Source organism: Rousettus aegyptiacus, unplaced genomic scaffold (assembly GCF_014176215.1).
Source record: "Rousettus aegyptiacus isolate mRouAeg1 unplaced genomic scaffold, mRouAeg1.p scaffold_m13_p_18, whole genome shotgun sequence".
Lineage (NCBI taxonomy): Eukaryota > Metazoa > Chordata > Mammalia > Chiroptera > Pteropodidae > Rousettus > Rousettus aegyptiacus.
The window spans coordinates 18,627,225-18,651,288 of record NW_023416293.1 but is presented as its reverse complement, the minus strand read 5'-3'; the positions used below and the strand labels follow the sequence as shown (position 1 = coordinate 18,651,288).

The 24,064-nt window shown below is 53.3% G+C and overlaps 1 protein-coding gene and 1 pseudogene across 2 annotated transcripts in view; one reads left to right on the top strand and one right to left on the bottom strand.

Moving 5' to 3' along the window:
- The window catches only part of ACTN2 (actinin alpha 2), a 63,217-nt gene that overhangs the window by 6,379 nt on the left and 32,774 nt on the right, over nt 1-24,064 (bottom strand). Inside the window, exons 7-18 of one of the 2 annotated variants that reach the window (XM_016163424.2) lie at nt 23,151-23,232; nt 20,356-20,441; nt 17,852-17,944; nt 16,024-16,254; nt 13,979-14,126; nt 12,412-12,562; nt 9,677-9,785; nt 7,774-7,914; nt 6,261-6,443; nt 4,313-4,447; nt 3,150-3,329; nt 2,385-2,531 (exon numbers count right to left, since the gene is read on the bottom strand). In XM_016163424.2, coding sequence (XP_016018910.1) covers nt 2,385-2,531; nt 3,150-3,329; nt 4,313-4,447; nt 6,261-6,443; nt 7,774-7,914; nt 9,677-9,785; nt 12,412-12,562; nt 13,979-14,126; nt 16,024-16,254; nt 17,852-17,944; nt 20,356-20,441; nt 23,151-23,232 — 1,686 coding nt within the window. Of the gene's footprint in view, nt 1-2,384; nt 2,532-3,149; nt 3,330-4,312; nt 4,448-6,260; nt 6,444-7,773; nt 7,915-9,676; nt 9,786-12,411; nt 12,563-13,978; nt 14,127-16,023; nt 16,255-17,851; nt 17,945-19,242; nt 19,329-20,355; nt 20,442-23,150; nt 23,233-24,064 lie in introns of both variants that reach the window. The other variant, XM_016163423.2, reaches the window with a different exon arrangement.
- On the top strand, nt 3,817-3,935 carry LOC118613507 (annotated as a pseudogene).

Genomic DNA, 24,064 nt, shown 5'->3' with positions numbered 1-24,064 from the left:
CTGAGAACTTGCCGATGCTCTGATGGCCCAGGCGGTCCTTCCTCGCCCCCAAGATGGCAACACTCCTAGAACCCAAAGAGCTGGACAGGTACCCCACAGCTGCTCTCAGGCCCTAGGCCAGGACAGCGTGGCACCTCCGTGCAGCAAATGCAGCGAGGGTCTGCACAGGGCAGCGGGCTAGCAGGCCTAGGGGACAGCAGCCCCCACAGCAGAGAGAAGGCCAGGCAGGACAAACAGCCGCCCAGGTTCCACTGAAACAGAGGGGTCCGCCCCGGCCCTGGATGTGGCGGGGAGCACGTGCCGTGCCGCAGATCTGCTCAGCGGTCTTGGGAGGACGACAACGGTACCAGTATCGACGGGAACTTAAAACTAAGAAAACACCTAACGTCGGCCACGCCGATGATTGCATGGAGGCTGTTCTCCGGTGTGTTCACTCACCCCTGGAACAGCTAGTCCCAAAAGCTAACATCAGAGGTTCTTTATCTAGGACTGTCTGTTCTCACACCTACCTGCGCAGCCTTTGGTCACAACCCCTCTCCCGCCCCGCCCCCTCGGCAAGAGTCTCTGAAGCCACACTCCCACTAGGGACACGCCGCCCTCTACCGCTCCCCTCTGTGATCCCTCAGACCCTCCCGCCTCCTTCAGCGGAGTCAATCTCCTGAGATGCAGCCTTCCCTATTCTTACTCTCCGGACTCCGTCCTGCCAGCAGTGACTGCTCTGTGGCGACTCCGACGGGTTACAGCCCTGAACTCCAGAACGGCATCCCTCACTGCCCGCCCAGGGCACCTCTTCACTGCAAAGGCTCCCCCCAATGCCACAGCACCCCGTCTCTCACGTTCTCACAGCTTGAAATTTCCAGGTCATTTTTAATCTTTCCCTCGCCCTCGGTCCCCAAATCCTGTTGTTAAATTCTGTCAGATTTCTGTGTCGACCTCGGCTCTGTCCTCTTTCCTTCATTCCCGCTCCTCTCCCTCAGCCCAGGAGCTCAGGTTCCTCTCCCCTCGCTCCTCAGCAGCCTCCTGTCCCGTTGGGCCTCTGCTTGCTTTCTCTCCTCCGCCCGCCCAGCGCCTCTTACCCACATCTTCTGAAGCCAGCTCTGACCACGCTACGCGCCCATGCTCCACACCTTCAGTAAGACCCTCAGGCCACAGGCTCTACGCCCCATCATTCCTGTCTTTCCTACTCAAGGACAAGAGGAAGTGACTGGGTCATATCCCTGACACCTCTCCCTACGACTTCCAGCAAACTTTGTTTCTCTCCAACACACATAATCCTTAACACTTAATTTAAACTGATATTTAAACTTGGCAGGTTCTGGTTTTGTGTCCTTTAGACTTTTGTTGCAAAAGACAGTCTCACTCTGTTGGCCTCGAATAGATGTGTGCTCTTCCTGTGAGGTGGCCCAGTGAGCAAGAGCTGTCCAACAAGCCCAGACGGGTTTGTGCAGGAATGAGGACCAATCGGTTTCCTCCACAGGAAGAAAACGACCTGCACATCAATGAATGAAGTCGGGACAGAATTACAGTTGTTTCTGCACAACGAAGCTGAAGCCAGGCCAACCTCCACCTCAGTCTCTGCATACAGTTCTTCCTTTACCCTCGGCTCCCTGATCAGAAGTCTGCTGCTGGAGCTCTTTGGTGGGCCTGGATCTGGCTGGCCCAGCCCAGAGACAGCTTAAGAACCAATTATTGATATTTGTGAATCATAACTGGGGTCCTGAGCAAAGTAATGGAATATCCTTTTTTAGGGATCTTTAACAAATAGAACGTGGCCTTTATGATAAGCAAATTGGGGATGTGATTGTAGATAATCGGTTTACTCAGTATTATTCAAATTAAAACACTAGATAATTTTTTACAGCAGCACTTAACTTTTGATATGCCTTGACTATGAAAATACCACTGTTTTGTTGGTTCGTTTTCCTTAAAACATTTCAAGAGTAGGTTTTGTTAATTGAAAAAGAAAACTAAGTTTTACATGTTGAAAGAATGGTTAAATTTCCATCGGGTACTTTAGCTAAATAGGTACTTAGGAAAAGTACATCAGAGGTTTGTATTTAAGTATTAGAAAATGACCTAAATCCAACAACCACCCGTTAAGGGTACACTTTCACTTAGAATAAATCTAGCTTTGCTACCAACTACAAAAGTATTCATTAAGTCAGCTGGACAGCACAGCACACAGCCCTAGACTTCCTGCCACCCTGAGGCACGTCGAAGCTGAGTGCACTTCACCTGGGAGGCTACTTTCCTTTGGCATTAATCACCACGTGCCCCTGTGCCCTTCGCAGGGCATTGAGACGTAAAATGGTAGCATGATAGTCATTCCAAACATACTCGAATGTCCCCACTATTGCCTTTCAAACAACCAGAGGGGGCGGTACCCGGTCGAAGTGGTTGAAGGAGGCCCTGAACTCGTTCATCTGCTCCTGGGTGATGCCCTTGGCGTCCCTGGTCAGGATCTGCGTCTCCACCTCGTTGATGGTCCTGGCAATGGTTGTCAGCAGCAGCTCCCATCCAACCCGAATGTGCTGCCAGGAAAATGGAACGATCAGCTCTGGGCGCCTCGGGCGCGCCGCCCCGACTGGCGCCGGGCGCCTCCGGCACGCCGCCCCTGCCTCCTGGGTTCCTAGCAGGAGAATCGACCCAGCGGGGGACGAGTAGGGCCTACAACACACCTCCCTGTGCTTTTTCGTGTCACTTGCCCACTTTTTGCAGGATTCTGGAGTGGGAAATGCTCAGAAGTGAGACCGGGGTTCTTCGTACCAGCACTTTGTACATAAGATATAGAATATACAGTCTCTGTCACTGGAAATATCTTTCTATCTACCAATTAACAGGAGGCCGTGGATTACATCCACAGGCCTCTAGAGAGATCAAACTGAGCCAGACTGTAGCTAGGTGACAGTCCAATTTCTGGCCTACTTCCTGAGACAGCCTAGTGAGGTCCCTGTTACAGCAACAACTACGTAGTGCTTGATATAGTTCACAGAGCCTTTTCACACAGCGACAGGAAAGGCTTAAGGATTCCTACCCTTCATACATGGAGAACTTAACAGGGACAGAGAGAGATGAGTACGGGAAACACCCCGAGAAGGAGAGACGGTCCCAAGTGGGGCCAGCGGTGCAGGCGTGCGGGGCGGCCGTACCTCCATGGTATAGTTCGTGTGCTTGTTGTCGAAGACCAGGGCCTCCTGGATGAGCTGGTGGTCGCCCTCCAGCTTGTCGATGTTGTTCTTGTAGTTGATGATGTTGTGCTCGTACTGCTTCAGCTGGTTCATCTGGTCTTCCAGGGCCCCTGAGATCTGGATGGAGCTCCGGGCGATCTCCTGAAGCAAGAGCAGGGGAGGGAACCAGGTGAGTGGGCGTCGGCCCGTCCTGCGCCGGGGGCTGCGCCTGCGGCAGCCACCATCCCCAATGCGCTCTGATGAAGTGGAAGCCAGGCGGCGCCGCAGAACGAGACCAGCTCTAGCTCTGTTCGATCCAGAGAAAGGGGGAAAATCGACACTGATCAAAAAAGGCAAAGCGAGGGTAAGAAATGAGTCACTTCGGCCTCCTTCCAGGGAAGACGGGTCCCCCTGGGCGCCCGAGGCCGCGGTGAGGTGATCTGGAGCCCGCAGGACAGACCTGGGACAGTGGACACCCCGCAGGGGACAGCAGAGTTCCTTACAGCGTTAGATGCTTTCTTTCAGAAAAGAGTTAACATCTTATCATCAAAAGGGATGTTTGGAGAAGACAAGTGTGCCGGCAGTCTCTGTGCTGTTCTTGGCGATAAAGTGAGCCCAGGAATCAGTCTTATTCAAAAATCATTTCTCTGTCTGCAGCCACGCCACCCTGAATGTGCCCGATCCTGTCTGATCTCAGAAGCTAAGCAGGGTCGGGCCTGGTTAGTACTTGGATGGGAGACCACCTAGGAAGACCAGGTGCTGTAGGTGTGAAAAATAAAAAATAAGGGATTATAAGTTGACAAGGTCCTTGCAATCTGTCAGGTCAACCAGGGGTCGCCTCACCTAAAATAAAATAACAAAAATCATTTTTCCTTAAATGTTCTGAAAATGCAAAGTATTTGTGACTCTTCACTTGTCCTCCTTAGGGGTGGATGGTTTAAAAATTAGGTCTTACAGAGGCGACCGATGGAGGAAAAGCCCGTCGCCATTTTTAATGACAGAAAGGACTGACGGCATCCAGGACAGCCTCGCCCCCCGAGTGCGCCTGGCAGGCAGGGCCAGGAGCTGCGGCACAGGAGGTGCCCCTGCCGCATCGCTCAGACTGTCACGAAGCGGTGAGCGGCCCCCTGGGGGCGCCGACCTACCTCCATCTTGTTCTGGATCCAGGGCCCGATGGCGTTGGCCTGGGCGGCAAACTGGCGCCGCAGGCGCTCGTTGGCGTGCTGGCGGGCCAGCTCCTCCTGCAGCGACTGGTCCCGGATGGGCACGAGCTGCTTCACCTGTCAGGGCCCAAGGGAGGGTGGGGTCAGAGGCCAGCTTCGGCCCAGGGCCAGCGACCAAGAGATGAAGGAACAGTCCTAGGGGTGGGGGTGGGAGTGGCGAGCAAGGGGAGGGGGAGGGGAAGACAAGAAGTCCCCCACTCTGGGAGCAAAGGGAGAGCTCATTCTTGCTTTGACGACCACCCTGCGCCACCAAAGGCCCGCTTAAGGCTGGGCTGAGTCGTCACGAGGGACCTGGCCTGGGTAGGTCTGCATGGGGAACAGTGACAGTTCCTCCAGCCAGGGGCTCTCGGCTGCAGCACTAACCCCACCAGGCCCTGTCCAGAGTGCAGAGGATTTGTAAACTCGAACTAGGGAAAACTGACATCTTTACTTTCACCGTCTCTAACTGAAAGTTAGTACTTCCTTCGATTATGAACGTGGGCAGCAAATCCATGGAGTAGTTAGCAGCACTGAGACTTTATCACAATAGAAACCGCAGATGTTCTCGTATAACACCAGTGATCGCCTGTTGCTCAAAATGTCACCACTTAGGAATTATTGGACCTGCTGTTAGATCTGTTTGCAGGTGTTAGTGAAGAAGCATGTACACTACTACATCCCAACTTAAAAAAATATTTTAATAACTGTATTTTAATATCATTTCTTTTTGTAGTAACCTTAAATATTTATATGAATTCACAAATGATCTCAGAAGGGATCCCCAGACTGTGAAAGGGTCCAAGACACAGGGAAGCTAAGGACCTCTGCTGTCCTGTAGGATGCTGGAGCTCTGGAAGGCACTGGCCTGGCCTTCTGTCTTCCATTCCATTTGAGCCTGTTATCTGCATTTTAATGCCAGCCCTGGTTCTCCTCAATCAACAGACAAAAGAGCCTCTCAGAAGTCTTTTTGTGGTTTCTGCAAACTGCTGCTGAAGACAATATTATTCGACCTCCCTTTTATACAAATCCACTTGGCCAATTTGCTTATAACTTAGTGAGGGGAGAAAAAGTTTGTCTCACTTTAATGACATATTTCTCTTTTTCCCAAGGAAACCATCTAGCTGAACACATTCCCTTTTCACCTGGACATCAAAAGACCAGAGCTGAGCTTAACACTCCAGGATGCAATAACTCCTGTCCATCGTCCATCGATGGATACTCTCTCCTTCCCACACCTGCTTTTCTTTTTCTGCATTGTTTGTAACTAAACAATTGTTGAATGAGGGCTTTTACAGCAAGCCGCCTCACATTCACATGGGACTTATTCCTTAAAGACTACTTACCATAATGCAAACCATGAAAATAAATTTTTCCTAAGAATGAGACCAAAGGCTCAAATGATCCCATTTGACTGTCACTGAATTTGAGGGCAATTTCCCACAATTCAAAAGACAGCAAGTTAGGAGGAGGACTTGAGTTCCCCAGATAGGGTTTCCTAAGAAATTTCTGAAAATTCACACACACTTGGGACATGTCTATCCCACATTCTAAAACTTCTTCCATGAAGGATATACACAAGCTGACTCCTCTACATTTTTACTCTGGGTTTTAAAAATGGTTTCCTGTATGGTATTAGTATCATGACCTGTACTGATTTTGCCAACATTTATCAAATTTTTGTTGCGGAAAATCATCTCTACTTTCTTTCCTTACAAACCACAGACGCTGCCGAATGGCAGGTAAGAGTTTAAAACGTTTCATCTGTAAGTCTGGGTGAATGAGAACCATGATCCTGATGTGAAATCAGGCAGTCACTCTGACTCGCCCAGGTTTTTACCTCTCCTCTTAACCTCGGCTTCAAGGAGGTCCCCCACCCACCCCGGTCACCCACCTTGTCCCACTTGGCCCGGAGCTCATCCATGGTGACGGTGCTGTAAGGGTTGCTGGAGCTGATCCTGATGCTGTAGCTCTGGATCACCTTCTCCACCTCGTTCTGGATGGCCAGGATGGACTGCCGCTCGCCATCCGCCTCGGGCAGCGTGGCCTTGAACTGCTCATGCGCAGTGATCAAACTCTGACCGGAGACACAAGCGGGAAAAGCCGGTCTTACGTCAGTGTGACTCTCAGAGGCGTCTGTGCTCCCGTCTGCACACGCGTGGACGCCTTCTGCAACTGCAGGAATCTCTGGAGGAAAGCAAATTCTGACTGTCTGAGAAATGCTGTTTGGTACACAAGAGTCAAGCTCCTTGAAATGAAGAAAAGATATCACGACGACTGTAAATCCGGTCTTCAAAAAGCCACGTTGTCTTTTTTAAAACATCATGTTTGCTTTCATTGTTTCTGGTCCCCAGCTGTCGCTTAGGCCTCTCTCTCTCGCTGTGCTTGCTAACTTCAGTTTTAAGCCAGCAAAGGGACCTGATGTTGGCCGCCTTCGTACCTGAAGACCACCAGCGAGTACCCTCTGCTCCTCAGAGCGAAAAGGCCACAGAAACCCACTCTTTCCCCTGAGGCTTCACAAACCCCCCACCTGGCGCAGTTGTCATGTGGCCCTAGCTCGTGAGGCAGCCGCCGCCTCGGTCCAGCTGAGGACACTCCGTGGGCCACCTTCGGGTGTGACGCTAACGTTTGCTTTGGCTGCTACAGCAGAGCAGCTGCCAGCGCGCCTTTCACTCAACAAACTACTTCCTGCTCCGAGCCTGGCCCCCCAGGCCCATCGGAAGTCTCACGTACTCCAGACGTAAATGATTCTAGGTTGCTGAGCTCTGCTACGGCTGCATGCAGGAAACACCATCACGGCCGCTCCAGAAGACAAATGCCATGTTCGGTGAAGTAATTCCCCTTCCACCCAGGTGCAAACCCGCCTAGAATGCTCCCTGCTAGGGGGAGTGGGTTAAAATCCCAGCCTTCAGTGATTTCCTTTATATCTGGATTCTTTTTGATGACCTACCTATTTTATAGAAAAAAATAATTTAAAAGTATTTTCCCTTCATATTCAATTATATATCGAACTCACAGTTAGAAGCAGAACATTTGGACTGTGGGAGGCAAAAGGTGCTCGCACGTGGTTTTGGTGCTTTACGATCTGGCAAACTCAGCAGATCTAACAAACAGTAATACGCGCACATTGTGCATCATGGTCAGTGCCGCAGCCAATACACTCGTGACTTTCTGTGAATGACTCGAAAGCACTTAGGCCTAGTTTGCCCCGTGATTCTACATTCTTTTTTAAAGAGCTGACCCTTAGCATCATCATTATCTGATAAGGATCGAAGGGTACGGTGGCCTGCTAGCCACATCTTTCTTAATAAAAACAAACACACAAACCAACCCCAAACCCCAGTCTTCTCAGTTCTTAGAATCACAGCTCACTTCTGGAGCCTGAGGCACGGGCTGGGCTGGAGTACCTGGATCTCCTCGATGCTGTGCACGATGAACATGTCCTGCAGGTCCTCCATGGCGCCTTCCATCCAGTTGTGGAAGGGCGCCGCTCTCTTGGCGAACTCCAGGTGAAGCTGGTCGATGGTTTCCAGCAACTTCTCAGTTCTCTGAAGATTATTAAGCATTATCAAGATTAAACCATGAAAACCTTCTCTGAAAATGCAGACACGCATTCCAGAGCCTCACAGCACCATCTGAGGGTTTGTTAATCACGACGCTCCCGATACGTTCTGCCTGACGGTCTGCCTGAGGGACGAAGCGAGGTCAGCCTCGTCGGGCTGAGCCCCGCGGGTCTGGGAAGTGCCTTCTCAATCAGGGGAGGACTTGGTGGCATTCAGAGCAGCCTCGTTTTGAGTAAAGTAACCAACCCCCTACATGCCACCTTCTGAAAAACCGAGACTCCACAGAGGATGTACAGTGCCTTGCTTTGTAAGGCAGAGCACGTGATTCCCTCACCACGCTGGGTAACAGGAAATTCAGACCACCTTCCTCATTTTGGGGAGCAGCAGGCTCCCTAAGATGGTGTGCCCTTCCAGGTAGTCACCCGCCTCATGAAGACAGGAGGAACTACAGCTTAATGCTCTCTAATCCTCATTCGGAACTGAACACGGATTCCTTCTTTGCCTTTCTGGACAAGTGCAATCACGAGGCTTCAAGCCTGAGAACGACACCTTGCTTGTTTCATGTGGCAGAGAGGACGGGGAGCCGACAGGGAAGCCGTCCGTATCACGCATCTTTCACAATTAGACTCATTTTTCCTCTTGTTCTAAAGTATTTGAGCTGTCTCTGTTACATGCCTCGTCCTTCCTACCCATCAACGTTTCTTTCTTCAAGTGGACATGGGATGGCTATTCAGCATCTAGAAGCCTGATATCACGCATTTTAAAACTTCATCAGAGTCAGGTGAGAAGACTCAGAACACTGGTAACCGCTTCCTTCCTTCACATTGTCTGAGTTTTCTACGGTGAAAGGTAATGAGGTGCAGTTGTCCGCCCCTGCCCCCCGCCCCCCGCCCCCCGGAATCTGCGGTTTCACAGTCAGCAGTTCTGGTTGCCCGTGGTCAACCGTGACCTGAAAACGTTAAATCTCCCCAACCATCAACATCATCTGCTCCCAACATCCAGCCATCGAGGGCATCATGGCTCAAGGACGCGGGGTCACCTGAAGCAGATGCTCCGCCTCCTGGCAGAAGGCCAGTGGGAGGCTACCCCGCGTCACAATGCCCACATCGTTCCCCGGCGTCATCCCACGCAGGAACTGCCATCTCACATCGTCACAGCGAGACAGGCGAGTGCGGCGTGAGACGTGGGGGGAGAGACCACGTCCGCATGACTTTCGTCACAGTGCGTTATAATTGTCCTGCTCTAACGTCAGCCATTATCGACAACTCACTGTGCCTAATTTATAAATCACACCTTACCATAGGCACGACGTGCAGGAAAATACAGTATAGACAGGGCTCGGCACTGTCCACAGTGTCGGGCACCCACTGGGGGTCGTGGAACGTATCCCCCACGAGAAAGGGGGCCAGCGGTAGTTAACGACCAGCCCCTTACTGCCGTTCACCCAAGCCTTATACTTGAAGGAGGCCAGATTCACCCCGCGGTTCCGTACCCCTTTTCCTCACTTCAGCGTTTGCTGACATTTCCCTCTGCACGTCTCACACTGAGTTCCTCCTGATCCTGACTCGGTCACAGCTGCCAACTCCCCGTTTCTCTCTTTCTCCTCTTTTCATACTGCGTAGAGGCTCCTTTCATTGGACAATCTGTTTCTGTTTTATACTCATAATGCCACAGAAATACCAGAAATTCAAACAGGGACTGGATTAACTGAAAGATGTCGCGTGAGCAGATGGCTTAAAGACCTCACCTCCAGGGCCTCTCTCCTCTTCTGCGTGAGCGTCCCCAGTCTGTCCCACTGGTCACAGATTTTCTGGCATCGGTCGTTGACATTCACAGCGTCATGATAGTCCAGTTCACTAGCAGAAAAGATAACAATTAGCTTTCCCAGATGACATGAGGAAAAATGGACATGGGTCAAAATAAACAGATTACGTATTTTTTTAAAAAAGAGCAGATAGAGAATTGGCTGGTATGTCGGAGTTTTGTTAACAGCCACCGTGGCAAACGTGATCGTTACTCTGACGGATTACGAGAATGAGTGAGACTCTCACTGGTCAGCGGACTTGTCTTCTCAACGCCTCGGGCCACCATCGCGCCCCCTCCGCTTTGCTGGCCAGGCCCCCAGAGGGCACTGCTTTTAAGCGGCAGTGCACCTGGCAGTAGAGCCAGCTGTCTGACCTGGAGGACCGTCCTGCGGCCACACCGAAGCCACAGGGCCTGGAACCGAAATGAGTCCAGGCAGGAGGGGGCAGCTTGCGCCCCGGCGCCTCTCGCAGGGCCCGCGTCTCAGCACGGGGTGCGTGCGCACGCCGTCCGGAGCAGGCGCTGAGACTCCGGCACCCCAGGGACGCGACTGCCTGGCGGCACAGCCCTGCTCGCGGACCAGGTCTGAGAACGAGGCTTCTCAGTACGTAATTCCTCCTCCTTACCGGCCTGTCCACATAGCCCAACGGGAGCTTTGTGAGCGGAAGTCATTTGAACTTACCATTCAAGCAAATTCTCAGTTAGAAGGTTACCCTGGTATCTCCAGGGATAAAAAGTTTGAATTCTGTACAAAATTTGGTTAAGTCTTTCAGTTAAGATGAACGTGAGACTCACGAGGTTTCAAGACATCTTCACGAGGCTTCTCCCTCAAAGCGTCCAGACAAGACGGCCTCAGGAGACTCCCTGTCCGGCTAAGCCCAGCCCCAAAGCTCAAGCGTTTTATTTTTCAGTAAACGAACCTCAGTTTGTTTTAATAAAACCTTCAACTCGGACAATCCTTGTTCGGTACCTGTTTTCTTCCCTCTTTAATAACTTACTCAGTGTCAGTGCTGCTGTTTCTGGAGAGGGGAGATGCCTGTGGCTGTGAAGGGCGCGCTCGCCCAGGGGCACACGCTCCCCATCACCCAGCGAAAGCCTGTTTGGTTCTGAAGGGCAGCTTTCCACACACACGTACACTTCTCTGAGGGAGGGACTGAGAGCCTCGTGTTCACTGCTATAACTCCCCCCCACACACACCCCCCAAACACACACACACACACACACACACACACACACACACACACAAGCTATTTGCACAGACTTGAATACAAAGTGAAAAAGCTCTGTCTGGCTCTTCCAAGCGCAAATATTAAAGAGAAAAAGGCTTCAAAAATAAAAGCTAGGACTCCTACTAATCCACAAAGGCCACCAACGCGCATGGACACACCGTCCCGTGGCTCGCGGTTGTCTGGAGGGTAATGATTCTCCTGCTCCAACCCGTACATGTTAGTTCTGCACAAACTACTTCCGGACTTGCATGACGGGGTCTGCATAACGGGCACACTGTTTTTTACACACTTTGAGAACTGCACACATCCTTCGATTTACTGTTTTAGGAAAGGTGAAAAGGACGGGACGGTAGTGACATTAGGATGAGCCAGGATTTAAAGTCTGTGTGTGGCCCCTCTCTTGACTGTGTGGAGAAGCAGGCACTGGGGATATTAATATGCAATTATTACTAAACTTTGATGGGCAACACTTAAAACCGTTTCAGATTCCTCTCGGGAGCTATTACAGAGCATTCAGCGGCTTAAGCTTCCTTCGCCTCCTTATTTTGTGAGTGACGGCTAACGAGCGGCCAAATATCTGACATTCAGGAAGCGTGCGAAGTCCGAGAAGGTCGAGGCCGCGGATGCAGGGCGCAGACTGGCCGGGACGGCCGCAAACACCGCGGAAGGGTTTACTTGGGCAAGGCCGGAACACGGGACGCTCGTAGAGAGGCCGAGTCACTTGAGGCGTTTGCTCTCATCGAGAGCGAGGCGCCGGGGAGTTTAGAAATGTAACATATTAAAATAAATATTTATGTGATCTTTACGTGACAAGCTCTAAACGTGTTGCAGACAAATCAGTGATTATAATGAGGGGTAAAGGAATAGAGAATGACAATTTTTTTTTAAAAGGGGGAAAGGGTCTTTCAAGAAACCTTAAAAGCGCTGCCCGGAGGCGCCGCTCCCAGAGGCTGGCCCTGCACGGAGCAGGGCCTGGGACCGGTCACGCGGGCCTAGCGCAGCCTGGGCTCCGCCTCGTGCTAATCCCTCCCGTAAGACAGAAAGAGCGACGGCGAAGCACACTGGTCTGATGACAGAGGAAGAGGGACTCATGCCGCCTCCTGTGGTGCGAGGCCGCGACGGCTGTTTGGTCCCGGCCTCTGGGGGCACAGTGTGGCCGTCCGCGGCACCAGGCCGGACGGGGCCGCCTTTCCGAGCGGCACGCCTGACCTCCCCGCTCATTTCTCATCCTCTTGGCCAGGGGTGGCCTGTGCTGGGGGACACACAGAGACTCCCACAACCGAAGAATCGAAGCCAAACCAGTCATGCGTTTGACCAAACGAGCATCCCATCACGGTTCCCTAAACTCCACACGGGACAGGGAGGGCCCGCGCCCCTCCTGGGCAGGCCCTGGGGCACCCGGGGAGGCCTCGCAGTGCCCGCGCCGCGGGGTCCCCGAGGACGCACGTACTTGAGCTCCTGCGCGATGGCCGCAATCTGCTCCACCCGGTCCTGGTGAGCCGCCAGGTCGCTCTCGAAGGCCTCGTGCTTCCGCAGCAGGGCCCGCACCTCCGTCAGCGACGCCGACTCGTAGTCCTTCTGCAGCAAGACCTGCTCTTTGCCTGCAAGGTCGGAGCGAGGGGTGACTGCTCCGGTGCCGCACGTCGGCCTCTTTGTGCCCGACCAGTCCTCGGTGGTGGTTCACCGAGAGAAGGGGGAGGAAGGACGGGGCCGAGCACGCGGGGGCGACGCTGTGACTGGCTCAGGCTGTCACTCTGCTAGCGATGAAAGCTCACGCCGACAAGTTAAGGGGGAAGCAAGCTGGGTACGTTCTGAACAGCAGACACGCCTGACCCATGAACCTAGGTACAAGCATCTGACTGTCCAAGTGACTGACAGTTGAGTTAGTGATTACTGGCTCACGGAGTCACCTGGCATCATCAGACAACACACGTGCACTGCCAGCCTGTCCGCAGGTTCAACCTTTACCCCAGTTCTTTTTGTCTGGAAGCTTTACTTTCTATGGTTAAATGTAGCCTGTGGCTTTTTTTCCCTAATAAGTTACAAATTTTTCTCTCTGAACCTCCACCTATTTCCCCACAAATATGGTTTAAATCGAGTAACTGGGTCCACACTCATTCCCCGGCTGATGGCCTTTAAGATTTAATTCCACAAACCTGGACCTAGAAGGCAAATGATCACATATTTCACAACAGCGACAGAGCACTTACTACATGCCAGGTGCCGACTTAAACACTTTATAAACATGGAAACCCTGTGAGGGAGGCGTGGCTGCCATTCCCACTGCGAAGAGGACCCTGGGGCCCTGAGAGGCTCAGAACTCGCCCCAGGCTCCCAGCCGGGGCTCCAAGCGCCCGGCCTTGGGTCCGGGTCCGAGCCTGCGAGTGTCTTGCATGCAATCCGACAGGCAAACCACGACACAGCCAACGGGGGGCCCAGGCTGCCTGACCTCCCCCGCAGGACTGCTCTGCGGGAGGGTGTTGTGTCCCTCCAGCTCAGCAGCCAGCGGCCAGCCAGGAGAGTGTGGTGAGCGCCGGTCCCAGCTCGGGGAGTAGGAACGGACTCGGGCCCAGAGAGGCAACGACCCCACGTGACACCAGGAAGCTCGGGCTACCGGGTGCCACTCCGCACCTCTCCGATCAGGCAGATTCTCAAAGTGGGAACTTACGCCGCTTCGCGGCATTTAATGAACATCCTATGGGCGGAAGCCAGGCTGTGTGAGCCACAGTTAGAGAATAAACAGATACGTGTGGAATCAAACAGAGGGACGTGGGGAGGGCAGGAGGCGCCAGACCTGCGCAGGTAAGTGTGGGAGGAACACACCTGGAGAAACAATCTGCTCGACTAGAAAATAAATCTTCGTACCGTCTCCTGAAGAGGTTCGGTACGAGACAGCAGAGGAGGGAGGCAAGGACATCAGGGACGGAGTGAGGAGCTCCCGCGGGCGCCCTGAGGCTCCGCCCACAGCCCACCTCGAGCCGCGGGTCCCCGGATCCCCGTCCGGCCGGGCCGCTCACCGTAAGCCCAGGTCTCGTGCGTGGACGCCTTCTGCCTGAACTTCTCGGCCAGGTGCTCCACCCGCTCCAGCCTGCGGATCTCGTTGAGCAGCCACTCCTCGTAGCCCTTCTCCGCCTGCTCCAGCCTCTGCCAGGCCCCGGCGATGTCCTGGGCGTGCGAGGACAGAGCAGTGACCCTCCGGCCTCTCGGCGCCCCGGTGAAGCCCTCGACTGCGCACCTGAGCGTTTTCTGCTTCCTTTCCCTTCCCGAACCTCCCGCCTGTCTGCTGCCCGCCATTTTCCAGGCATCACGCACAGGCCGGGCACGAGCCGGGGACTTCACGTAAGAGCAAGCGCCACCTGTGAATGAAGCCCCTGCTTCCATGAGGCCTTCGTGGCGTCAGGGGAAGCAAGACGGTGAGCGAGTGACACACGAGTTCGCGTCGGTGACACGCAGCGATGGAGCACGAAGCAGCGCCAGGCGTGGCTGAGCCCCCGGGGGTGGCCCCTGCGGGCCGGGGGCCTGGAGGAGACGCCTCCCCTCTGAAGAGGTGGATTTCAGCTGAGACCGCAATGGCAGCAAGGCCGCTTGTGTGCAGAAGTGGGGGGCGAGCGCTCCGGGCTGGGATAGAAGCGGGGCGAGGGTGCGTGTGCGTGAGGAGAACCACGGCAGGCCTGGCGGCCTCGTGGCCGGGGCGGGCAGAGCACGTCGGGTCACGCGGGCCAGGAGAGTCGTCTGCATCTTATTCCAAACATCCCGGGAAGGCACTGGAGGGTTCCGAGGAGGAAGGAGACATGCTCTGATTCGCAGTGTAAGAAGGTGAAGGCGGCTACTGCGCCAAGAATGAATTTTAGGGTCAAAGGCAAAGAGCCACTGAGAGTGATACTCAGGGCCCGGGGAGAGAGGGGGGTGGCCCGGCGCAGGGCGAGGGACGTGGCGCAGACAGAAGGGCACGGACTCAAGGCGTAATCTGGAAGTAACGCCAGCGGGACTGGCCGAGGAGCTGGATGCGAGAGAGTGACAAAGAGGGAGGGTCGCTGGCGACACCTGGGTTTGGGGCTTCGGCAGCCTAGGGTGTGGCGATGCCACCCACCAAAAACGAGAACGCGGCGGGGGGCTCCTGCATGCGTTAGGTCTGAAATGCTTTCGAGACGCTGAAGGAGACACATGGACCTTGAAGGCGTTAGTCAGATCCGGAGAGTAAAATCTGGGAGGCGTCGGCATTTAGGTGGCGATTGGAGCCAAGGGCCTGGGCAAGATCACGCGGAGGGCGTAAGGAGAGGGTCAGCGCGAAGCCAGGAGCGTCCAGCTACAGACTGGGCAGCGGAGGCAACGCCTTGAGCCGTGACCGAAGGGACTCGGTGAGGCAGGAGGAAAACGGGGAGTTCAAGACTGGGAGGAACTCCAGGACGGAGGCGATGGTGAACAGGCTCAAAGCCGCGGAGGACAGGGAGAAGGACGCGACAACCGAAGGGACCGTCTGCGTGGGCATTACTGACTCCGGTGAGAACAGCTCGGGGGAGGGGACAGGAGCCAGTTCCCTGCTGGCTGAGGAGCAGGAGTAGAGGGGCCGCAAGTCGGTCCATTAAGGCCTCTTTCTAGACGTGCAGCTGTGAAGGGCAGCCAAGAATCGGGACAGTGCTACAGGGAGACGTGGGGTCACAGAAGGAGTCACGGAACTCCGTGGGATGCGGGAGATTCGGCAGAGGGGAAGGAACCGAGGATGCCAAGAGAGGAGGCAAGTGTGGGACCGAGCCCTCGAGGCGGAGGGACGGGCGGGTCGCGGCGGCCAGAGACCGAGGGCAGCGCAGGGATGCTGGTGGGCCCCTGGGACACGCAGCCAGTCGTGGGGGGCAGGAGAGGGCGGGCACCCGTTCGCCAAGGGCCCGCTGTCCGGGAGGCGCCGTGCCAGCGTGGTGCGGAGTCAGGGGCTGCCTCGTGGTCGGAGGAAATGCCACAAATGAAGTGGCTGCAGGGCCGAATTTACCTGCGCTACCTCAGAAGGCTGGAGGAGCCAGGGGAGGAGACCTCAGGAAGGAGGGGGCGCCCCACCCGGGCCGCTCACCGACACCATCTTGCCCTCGGAGGGCATGAAGGCCGGTCGGTTGCTGATCCGCAGCTTGGTCTGCAGCGTGTTGAAGTTGATCTCCAGCTGGCACTTCTCCTGCACCTTCGGGGGCTTGTGCTTCCGACGGTAGTCGCGGAAGTCCTCCAGCTTCTTCTGCATGGCCTGCATGGTCTTCTCCGGGGTCCGGTTCTCCAGCCAGGGGATGGTGCGGCGAATCCATTCCAGAAGCTGTTCCCGAAACACAAAAGTACTGTTGACACCCCAGCACTCTGCCCTGGCTGAAAACCAGAGGAACCTAGCAATGGAGTGGGGTAAGCTAACGGCTCTAAGACTACAGAAGTGTTGACACCCTGGACTGACGGGAAAGGCACCCCTGCCCAGGGATGAAGACGTCCGTCCGCCCACGGCCACTAGCGGTCACCCCAACAACGCCAGACACGGGTCGAAAACTTAGAGTCAGCACCGGTCAATGGTTTACAAAAATGTAACATTTACAGGAAAGTCGGGGACCAGACAGTAGCAGACGAATGCTGGATGGAGCTTTCAAATGAAAAAAACAAAAACAAACAAAAAAACACCTGACATGGCAGAATGTTGTGCAACAAAATAAGCAAAGAACTTAAGTTTAAATAAGCTCCAGTCTAATGAATTTATTTCCCAGACCGATGTACCGTAGATCTGGGACTGACTCACTGATGTATGTTGTAATTTGGTATCTGGCTTTTCAAGAAAATTTACATGGGATAAGTGAGCGTGGGAGTGAACTCCTAAGGACAAAGGGCATTTTCTCAAACGACTACCCGTCTTAGAAATGACCTGCTAAAAAGTTATGATAACTTACACTTATGACCAGTTAGAAAATGGCAACAGATAAGAATAAAAATTAGCCAAAGTGGCAGTGCGCCCACAGCCTGAGGGTCAGAGGCGGGGAGGGGGCTGTGAGGACCGAGGGTCACTGTCCTCTGGTCCGGGCCGTGCTCCGGCCTTGAGGCCGACCACCGGCATTAAACAGCACGGCCAAACTGACTCTTCCCGCAGCAGCAGCGGGACAGCGTGAACTCAGCGGCGTTAGATCGGATGGACATGAACCGCTGCCGGGAAGGTTTAGTCCAAGTGTCCTGGGACTTTTCCCAGAAGAGACCAGGTATCATCAGCTCAGTTAAGTCAGGGCAGAATTATGTGGCCTCTGATACTTGTGACTGCGATCGAGTCTGTCTAGGGACGTGGCTGGGGACCTCACTCGGACCGCAACATGTGTGAGGAAAACGGCACAGTGGCCGTGACGAGACTCTCGAGTTCCTACTGCTGCCAAAATAAGAACAAAAGAGCAACATGGAAAGTGCTTTTCTAAGCGAGAGCCTGGCTGGCGAGCTTAGGAGGGCATCACGGGAACAGTGCAAAGATGTGGCCGGGGGGCCCTGCCTTCCCCGTTTCCCTCCAGCCGTGTAGACCATGGGCCGAGCCACGTCCCGCACACGCTGCTCTGAGCAGGGTCCGCGCGCGAGGCGTCTGGACACGGGCCTGGATGCTGTCAGGAGCCCAAGCCCGGGGCGCCCGCTGAGAATACAATCGCATTCTCCTTCTTAAACGAGCAGACGCCTCTGGGCTTCGGGATGGCAGGAGAGGCCCGCGGGGTTAGCTCTTTAGCGGGCCCGTTACGACGCCGCTACAAGATGAGCTGGCTCCGAGTTCAACTGCGTTTTCCTACTTTCATTCCATCCGAGATGAAAAATGCAAAGAAGACAACAGTGACAGCCGTGGCCAGCCTCTGCGCCCCGCCCTCTGTGTGGGTACCGACAGGACTCCGGGCCGCCGCTCCCTTTACCTCACTGGCTAGCCTCTCATATTCTTCCATCAGCCTCTCATTCTCTTGATTCACAGCAAGAACCTTACATATCCTGTTAGCCGCTGTCTCGGCCTGCAAAACACAATAGGTAAGCAGGACAGCTCTGGCGACGGGGGCGGGGGCGCAGGACAGCGGGGGGCTGGGGAGGGGCGGCGTGCGGTGGGTTCCAGGCCACAGAGGCACACGACGGAGGGCGCGCTGCTCAACGCTACGGACCTTTCCACACCTGTTACAATTTTCACACAGACTCACACGGCAGGCTGGTATGCTGTCGGGAACAACGGGGAGACGCCATTAGTTCAAAACACAAGCTTTGTGAAACATCGAGCACGTTAGTGAGAGGAATATCGGGGTCAGGAAACGCGATCGCCGGCCCCTGAGCGTGTGCCTGTCTGCCCCGCTGACCCCGGGACGGCGGGGCGGGCGCCTCCGAGCGACGGCAGCCTTTGGGGACCAAAGCAAAAACGACGGGGTCCTGAACGGGTGGGTGTCACTGCCCTGCGCTCACCGATGGCCTCCCCGGGAGGGAATGTGCAGGGCCCACTGGACGGGACCCTCCCCGGGATGGCCCTGCTTTGAGACTCTGTGTGACCCACGTGAGAAGTCGGTAAGGTCCTATCTCTCTATCCTCGTTTTGTGGAGGGAAACTCGGCCCCGAGTGGCAAAGCGAACACGGTGGCCACAGGAACCCATCGGGCTTCCTGGCCTGTCCTGAAGGAAGCCTCGCCTCGAAGGCCCTCACGGGGGCTGATTTCCGGTCATCGCTGCCAGTGATGGTCTTAAACAGACCACAGGGATAATAACACATCCTCGGTCCGTCCCAGTCTCTCGGGACTCTCCAAGGAGAGATACACGAGGCGGAAGGAGACAGAAACAGATAAATATGGAGAAAGAGCAAACATTTACCCGCAGTACCCCTCAGGCTATCTGTCTTAAGGAATGAGAATTTTTTTGAGGTTCTAACACTGTTATCCCTTTCCTATTCGGTTAAAATAAGATTAGTCTTGAAAGATGTTTGGGCAACTCGCTGGGCAGAGGAGGGGCCAGGCCGGTTCCCCGTGCTGCTCGGCGGACGTGGCTCAGAGTTCGTGGCATCTGCTGCTTCCCGACACACAAATGTCTCACACGACATACTAATGAAACAAAAAGGCAGTATCTTAGGAGGAAAGAGGGGTGCAAACGCCTCGGGGGCTGTCCGAAGTTAAGGCTGCTTTTTGGGATGTATTCTCAGTTTGGAACTTGCCACATTAGGTTATCACGAAACACTTAGATTCCAAGGTAAGGTGTGAAGCGCGCACACGCACACGCACACGCGACGGACACGCATGCAGAGGAGCAGCACAGCCCCCGGGTGGACGCGTGCTGGGTACCTGCTCCGCGCCCGCGAAAGCATGGTAGAAACAGGACACGTAAGTCATGATGGCCCTCTCGTCCGGTTTGGGGGTGTTCACGATGTCTGAGGGGGAAACAGCACAGAGAACACACACACGCGAGAGCGGAAACCAGGGTGAACGACGGGAGGGACGGGCTGGCTCACGCCGGTCGCTTGTCGGCGTTTCCTGGGCCCGCAATCCCGACCCTGCCGGGGTGGCTCGCGGACAGAGTGATCCGAGCGCGTCTCCAGTAAGCGGACGGAGCGCCCTCTCCTCCCCCACGCCTGACGGGCTGTTAAGGTGCAGTCGAGGCGTTTGCGCGGGGGCCCGTGCGCTCGCAGGTGGGCGGCTTCTTGCCGCTTCCTAGCGACCCGGGGGGCCCGCGTCCTCCTGACCCAGTCATCTGCCACTTCTGCTCCAAGTGACTCGTGTCGCTTTTTGAGGTGCTGGGAACAGCAGCAGGGCCTGGCGACAGTCGCTCCGGCTGCCCCCTCCCCCACCACCCCGCGCCCTGCTCCGTACACCGCCTGCAGGCGTGAGGACGGAATTCTCTGGAGAAGCCGTCTTGCCATGTCCTCCAAGCATACTTACCATGCCATTCACAGAAGTGACCGGCAGTGACAGAGCGTCCAAAGAGAAGGGGGCACCCGGCTCGTACGCGGCACCGCTCTGGCTGCCACGCGCATTGGCCGCTGGGCCCCCCGCGGGCGCAGCCGCCTGAACCACGTCACACGCGTGGCAACGCCGTTTCCTGCCTTTTACTTTAAATTCAGCTCAGTCACTGGGCAGAACGGAGTCAGAAAGACACCTCGTAACTCCCTAAAGTGAAACCGAGTCACTGGGTTTCCAGAGGACAGTAACAAAGGACGTGAGGCTGTGTGACAGAATGGAGCCTTCTGGAAAGCAAACACGAGCGGCACACCAGTGCACGGACGGAAGGTCGGCCTCAAAGGAAACTAGACTGAAAAGGACACACGGCTGACTGAATCCTCAGAACCAGACGGGGCTCCTCACTCGGAGAACAGGGAGAAAAAGGAGGAAAACGATTGAAAAAAAAATCAAGACACAGAAGGTGAGGGGTGAGCGGCAAGTCATGCTTTACGTCCTCACCTTCTGTGCACCAGCAAAAGCATGATAGTAACAGGAGACATAAGTCATTATGGCTTGCTCGTCGGGTCTGGCAGTGTTTACTAAATCTGTGTGGAGAAAAGAAGGTTAACTGCTCCAGTGTCCCAACACCGGCGGGCCCCCACTGAGCGCCTCGGGGCAGTCAGTTATAACCTTCGTCACCCCTACACTCACGCTGTGAAAACTTAGGCTCGAATCAAAGGCCTCGCACCTGTGAAGTCAGCCCTCTTGAGAACTGCCGATGGAAATAAAGGACTTGCCAAGGAGACAGGCACGGCTAGCTCAGAAATCAGGCACCACCGCGGCCCGAACTGGACCTCCAGGGCCCAACAGGACGCACACGACACATTCCCAGACTCCTATCGCGGTACGTGTGGCGACCCGGGGGCAACTGAGACCCCTTCTGCAAGTCCACACGGAACAAATGCACCCACAACTCTAACCTTGGTGCCCACCTCAAACAAGGCCTGTGGCCAAAAACAGGGAAACGACCTTCATAACCTTTAAAAAGCATGAACATAATTAAGATGATAAAGAATTGCACGAGTTCTTTTTTTTTTTTTAACCACAGGTAACAGTTACAATTAGCCACTCAAAAATTTCCACGTAAGGTTCAGAAACCAACACACACGACAGAAAGTCAGGTCACCAGCAGCAGGTGGGAGGGCACGGATTAGCCAAGAGGGGTGAGCGGTCTCGGAGGAGGAGACCAAGGTATGACATGAAGGAATAAGAAAAGCTTACGTGACCTGTGGCGACAGTACGTCTGACTGTCAGCAGCAAAGGCGCGAAAGGTAAATGTAGGGGACCTGCCAGGCAAGTAGGTACGTCACAGCATGCCCTAGCCCCCATCAGCCAGAAGGTTCTCATGAGAAATTATTCTGTGAAGAAAAGCGTGCGAGCGTTTTTCTGAATCATTCAAAAGGAAAGATGAAAAGTCTTGGGAACCTGGGATGTGCCACAGGATGAAATGAATAGTGCTGAGACTTCCCACCAGCCACAAAGGGTAAACAGAACCGGATACCTGCCCCGGCCAGGGTCAGAGACCCAGGACTAACCTAAGAACCGTGGAAAATGTCAGCACGCCAGAGCTACCGATGGTGACCCCGAACCTGCCCTGAACTGCAGATGACCAGGGAGGCACCAATGAACTGGAAGAGGAACTTACTAAATGCCACCAGCTTCCTCTTCTCTTAGGCTCTTAGCTATTAGTTCAAGTGAGTAACCGCTGGGTATTTTCATTATTCACTGAATGAGAAGGTCAAAGGAGAGACTGCAGAAATGCAAACTCGGAGAAGGGAGATGAAGAAAAAGAAAAGGGAGCGTTTCAATGTTGCTATCGCTACTTCATGGTTTTATTGACTTTCTCCCTCTAAAGAGTTTTGAAGAAACCATAGTAGAATTCTGGGGTGTATTTAAGCGGCTACACCAACAATACAGGTGTTTGCTAAGTGGTTAAAGCAATAAATGGGCAAAATTAGAATCCTAATAGAAAGATCAATGTTATGCGTGAATTGTGTCCCCAAAAGAGGGTACGCTAAAGCGGGGTCTTTGCAGATGTTCCAGTTCAGATGAGGTGGTGCTGGAGCAGAGGTGTGACCGGTGCCCGCAGGGGAAGAGGGGAAGAGACGCAGAGGCGGACGCGGGGGAAGATGGCCAGGTAAAGGCCGTCTGAGACCCGCGGAGCCGTCGCAGGCCAGCGAAGGCCTGGGCTTCACGACGTCGTGCGAAGCCGGAAGGGCGCTGTCGGGGAGGCCTCCGGGGGAGCACGGCCCTGCAAACACCCCCGTTTTCCCTACAGCCCACAGAGCTGTCAGAGAATGAATCTCTATTGTTTTAAGACACCCGGTTTCTGGTAGTTTGTTACAGAAACCTCAATGCAACAATCACCAAAAATAAGGAGGAACAGAAAGTTGACCATTGACTATAACCAAGTTCTTTGCTTTTCCCAATGATGATAATTCAGGGAAGCAACAGACCTTTAGGGAATAATGTAATGTTCACAATACAGTAATTTAAGTTCCTTGAGGTCAGCACTCTACCTTACACACCTCATTACCTCCTGCAGTGCCTGGCAAAGGGTCTAGTTCACAGAAAGTGCTCACTAAATGTCCGTTGAATGACAAGTGAATCAGGAACAGGTGAAAGGAACGGACAGCCTCCGCACCTGCGCTTTAAACTGTGTGTCATAAGTGCACCTCACAAATACATCACATATACTGGGCACAAAAGGCATTTGAGACTATTCCCCAGCATGAATGATGCTGCAAAGTACTTAGAGGTTCTTTCAAATCTAACTAAACTAAATTTAATTTATGACTAATTAAAAATGAAATGTGGAAGTTCGAGAGGTACAATGATGTTTTCTATCCTATATTTTGACTATAACTTTTAGTTGGAAGGAAGGACTTTTTCCTTGTTCAAAAGTCACAAGATTTATTTACTAAACTTGTCTCTATGTGATAAGGAAATAACTTTATCTTGTTAAACAATTAAAACAGGAAGTTTTTCTTTGAAAATCACAAACCAAAGCACTCTGTTTCCTTGTCAAAGCTGAATATTTTACCAAATCTTTTCACTATAGTTTTGCTAGCTTGTTTTTGTGCAGGATGAAAAAAAGAATTCATGCACAAGCTACACATGAAATCCTCTAATACTCAGTGAGGAATCCTAAGTACTTCAGATATAACTTGACTATAAGTTTTTCGATCCCCGTGTACGGCCACAGCACACGCGGCCCGCAGATTGTATGAGTCGTAACACAGTGCTCAACTCACCTTCAGCATCCAGCATTTTGGGAATGTCCAGATGCTTTTCTGCGATTTCCATGGCCAGGTTGATATTTCCTACCGGGTCATCCTGCACGAAAAATAGCATAATCAGGTTTTTTTTAAATGTACTTCTGCAAAGGACATATGAATAACATTTTCTATTTACCTCACTTTTGAGAAGAGACCCTCCCATCCACTCAAAACCATAATTTTGTGAGTAATTTCCTTCTTAGCTTTTCCCCAAGCATTTCAAACATTTCCAAAAAAATCAAAATGATACGAAAACCACACAATCTCATAAGCAAATGTTTATGAGATCAACGGCTCTGGGGGAGGGCAGGGACTCATGGATGTGTCCTCTGGACAGGAGCAAACACCCTGCGCACGAATCGTCAGAACTTATTTTCAATTGCATTGATAACGAAATTTAAATAATTCTAAATGGAAGCATGAAATAGCCATTCTTTGGATCTGGAAAGTGATTGTGGAGAATACTGGGTCCAGCACCCTCATTTTAAATATGAGAAAGCAAAGGCCTAAGAGGAGGAGGGAAGGAGACTCCCAGTGGAAGTATCCGGGTCGCTGCTGAATGTCACGAGACGGTGCCAAAAACGAAAATCGTGTTTCTGGGTGCTAAAAACTAGAAGAAATCACAAAAACTTGAAATTATAAATGAAAAGTATGAGGAAATCCTTTAAGATTGTGTTGACCTTCCATTGTACAACTAGTTAAATATAGGTAACATAAAACAAATTTAACCAGAGGTGTATAACTGAACTACTGAAAAACTAAAAGTCTTATTTAACAACTCTTATTGTTATCGACTAAAGAGATTGACTGTTATGAATCTGGGATGAAGGGACGTAAGAAAGAAAAATCGAGATGAAGACTGGGAGGGACTTTAATAATTTTAACATCGG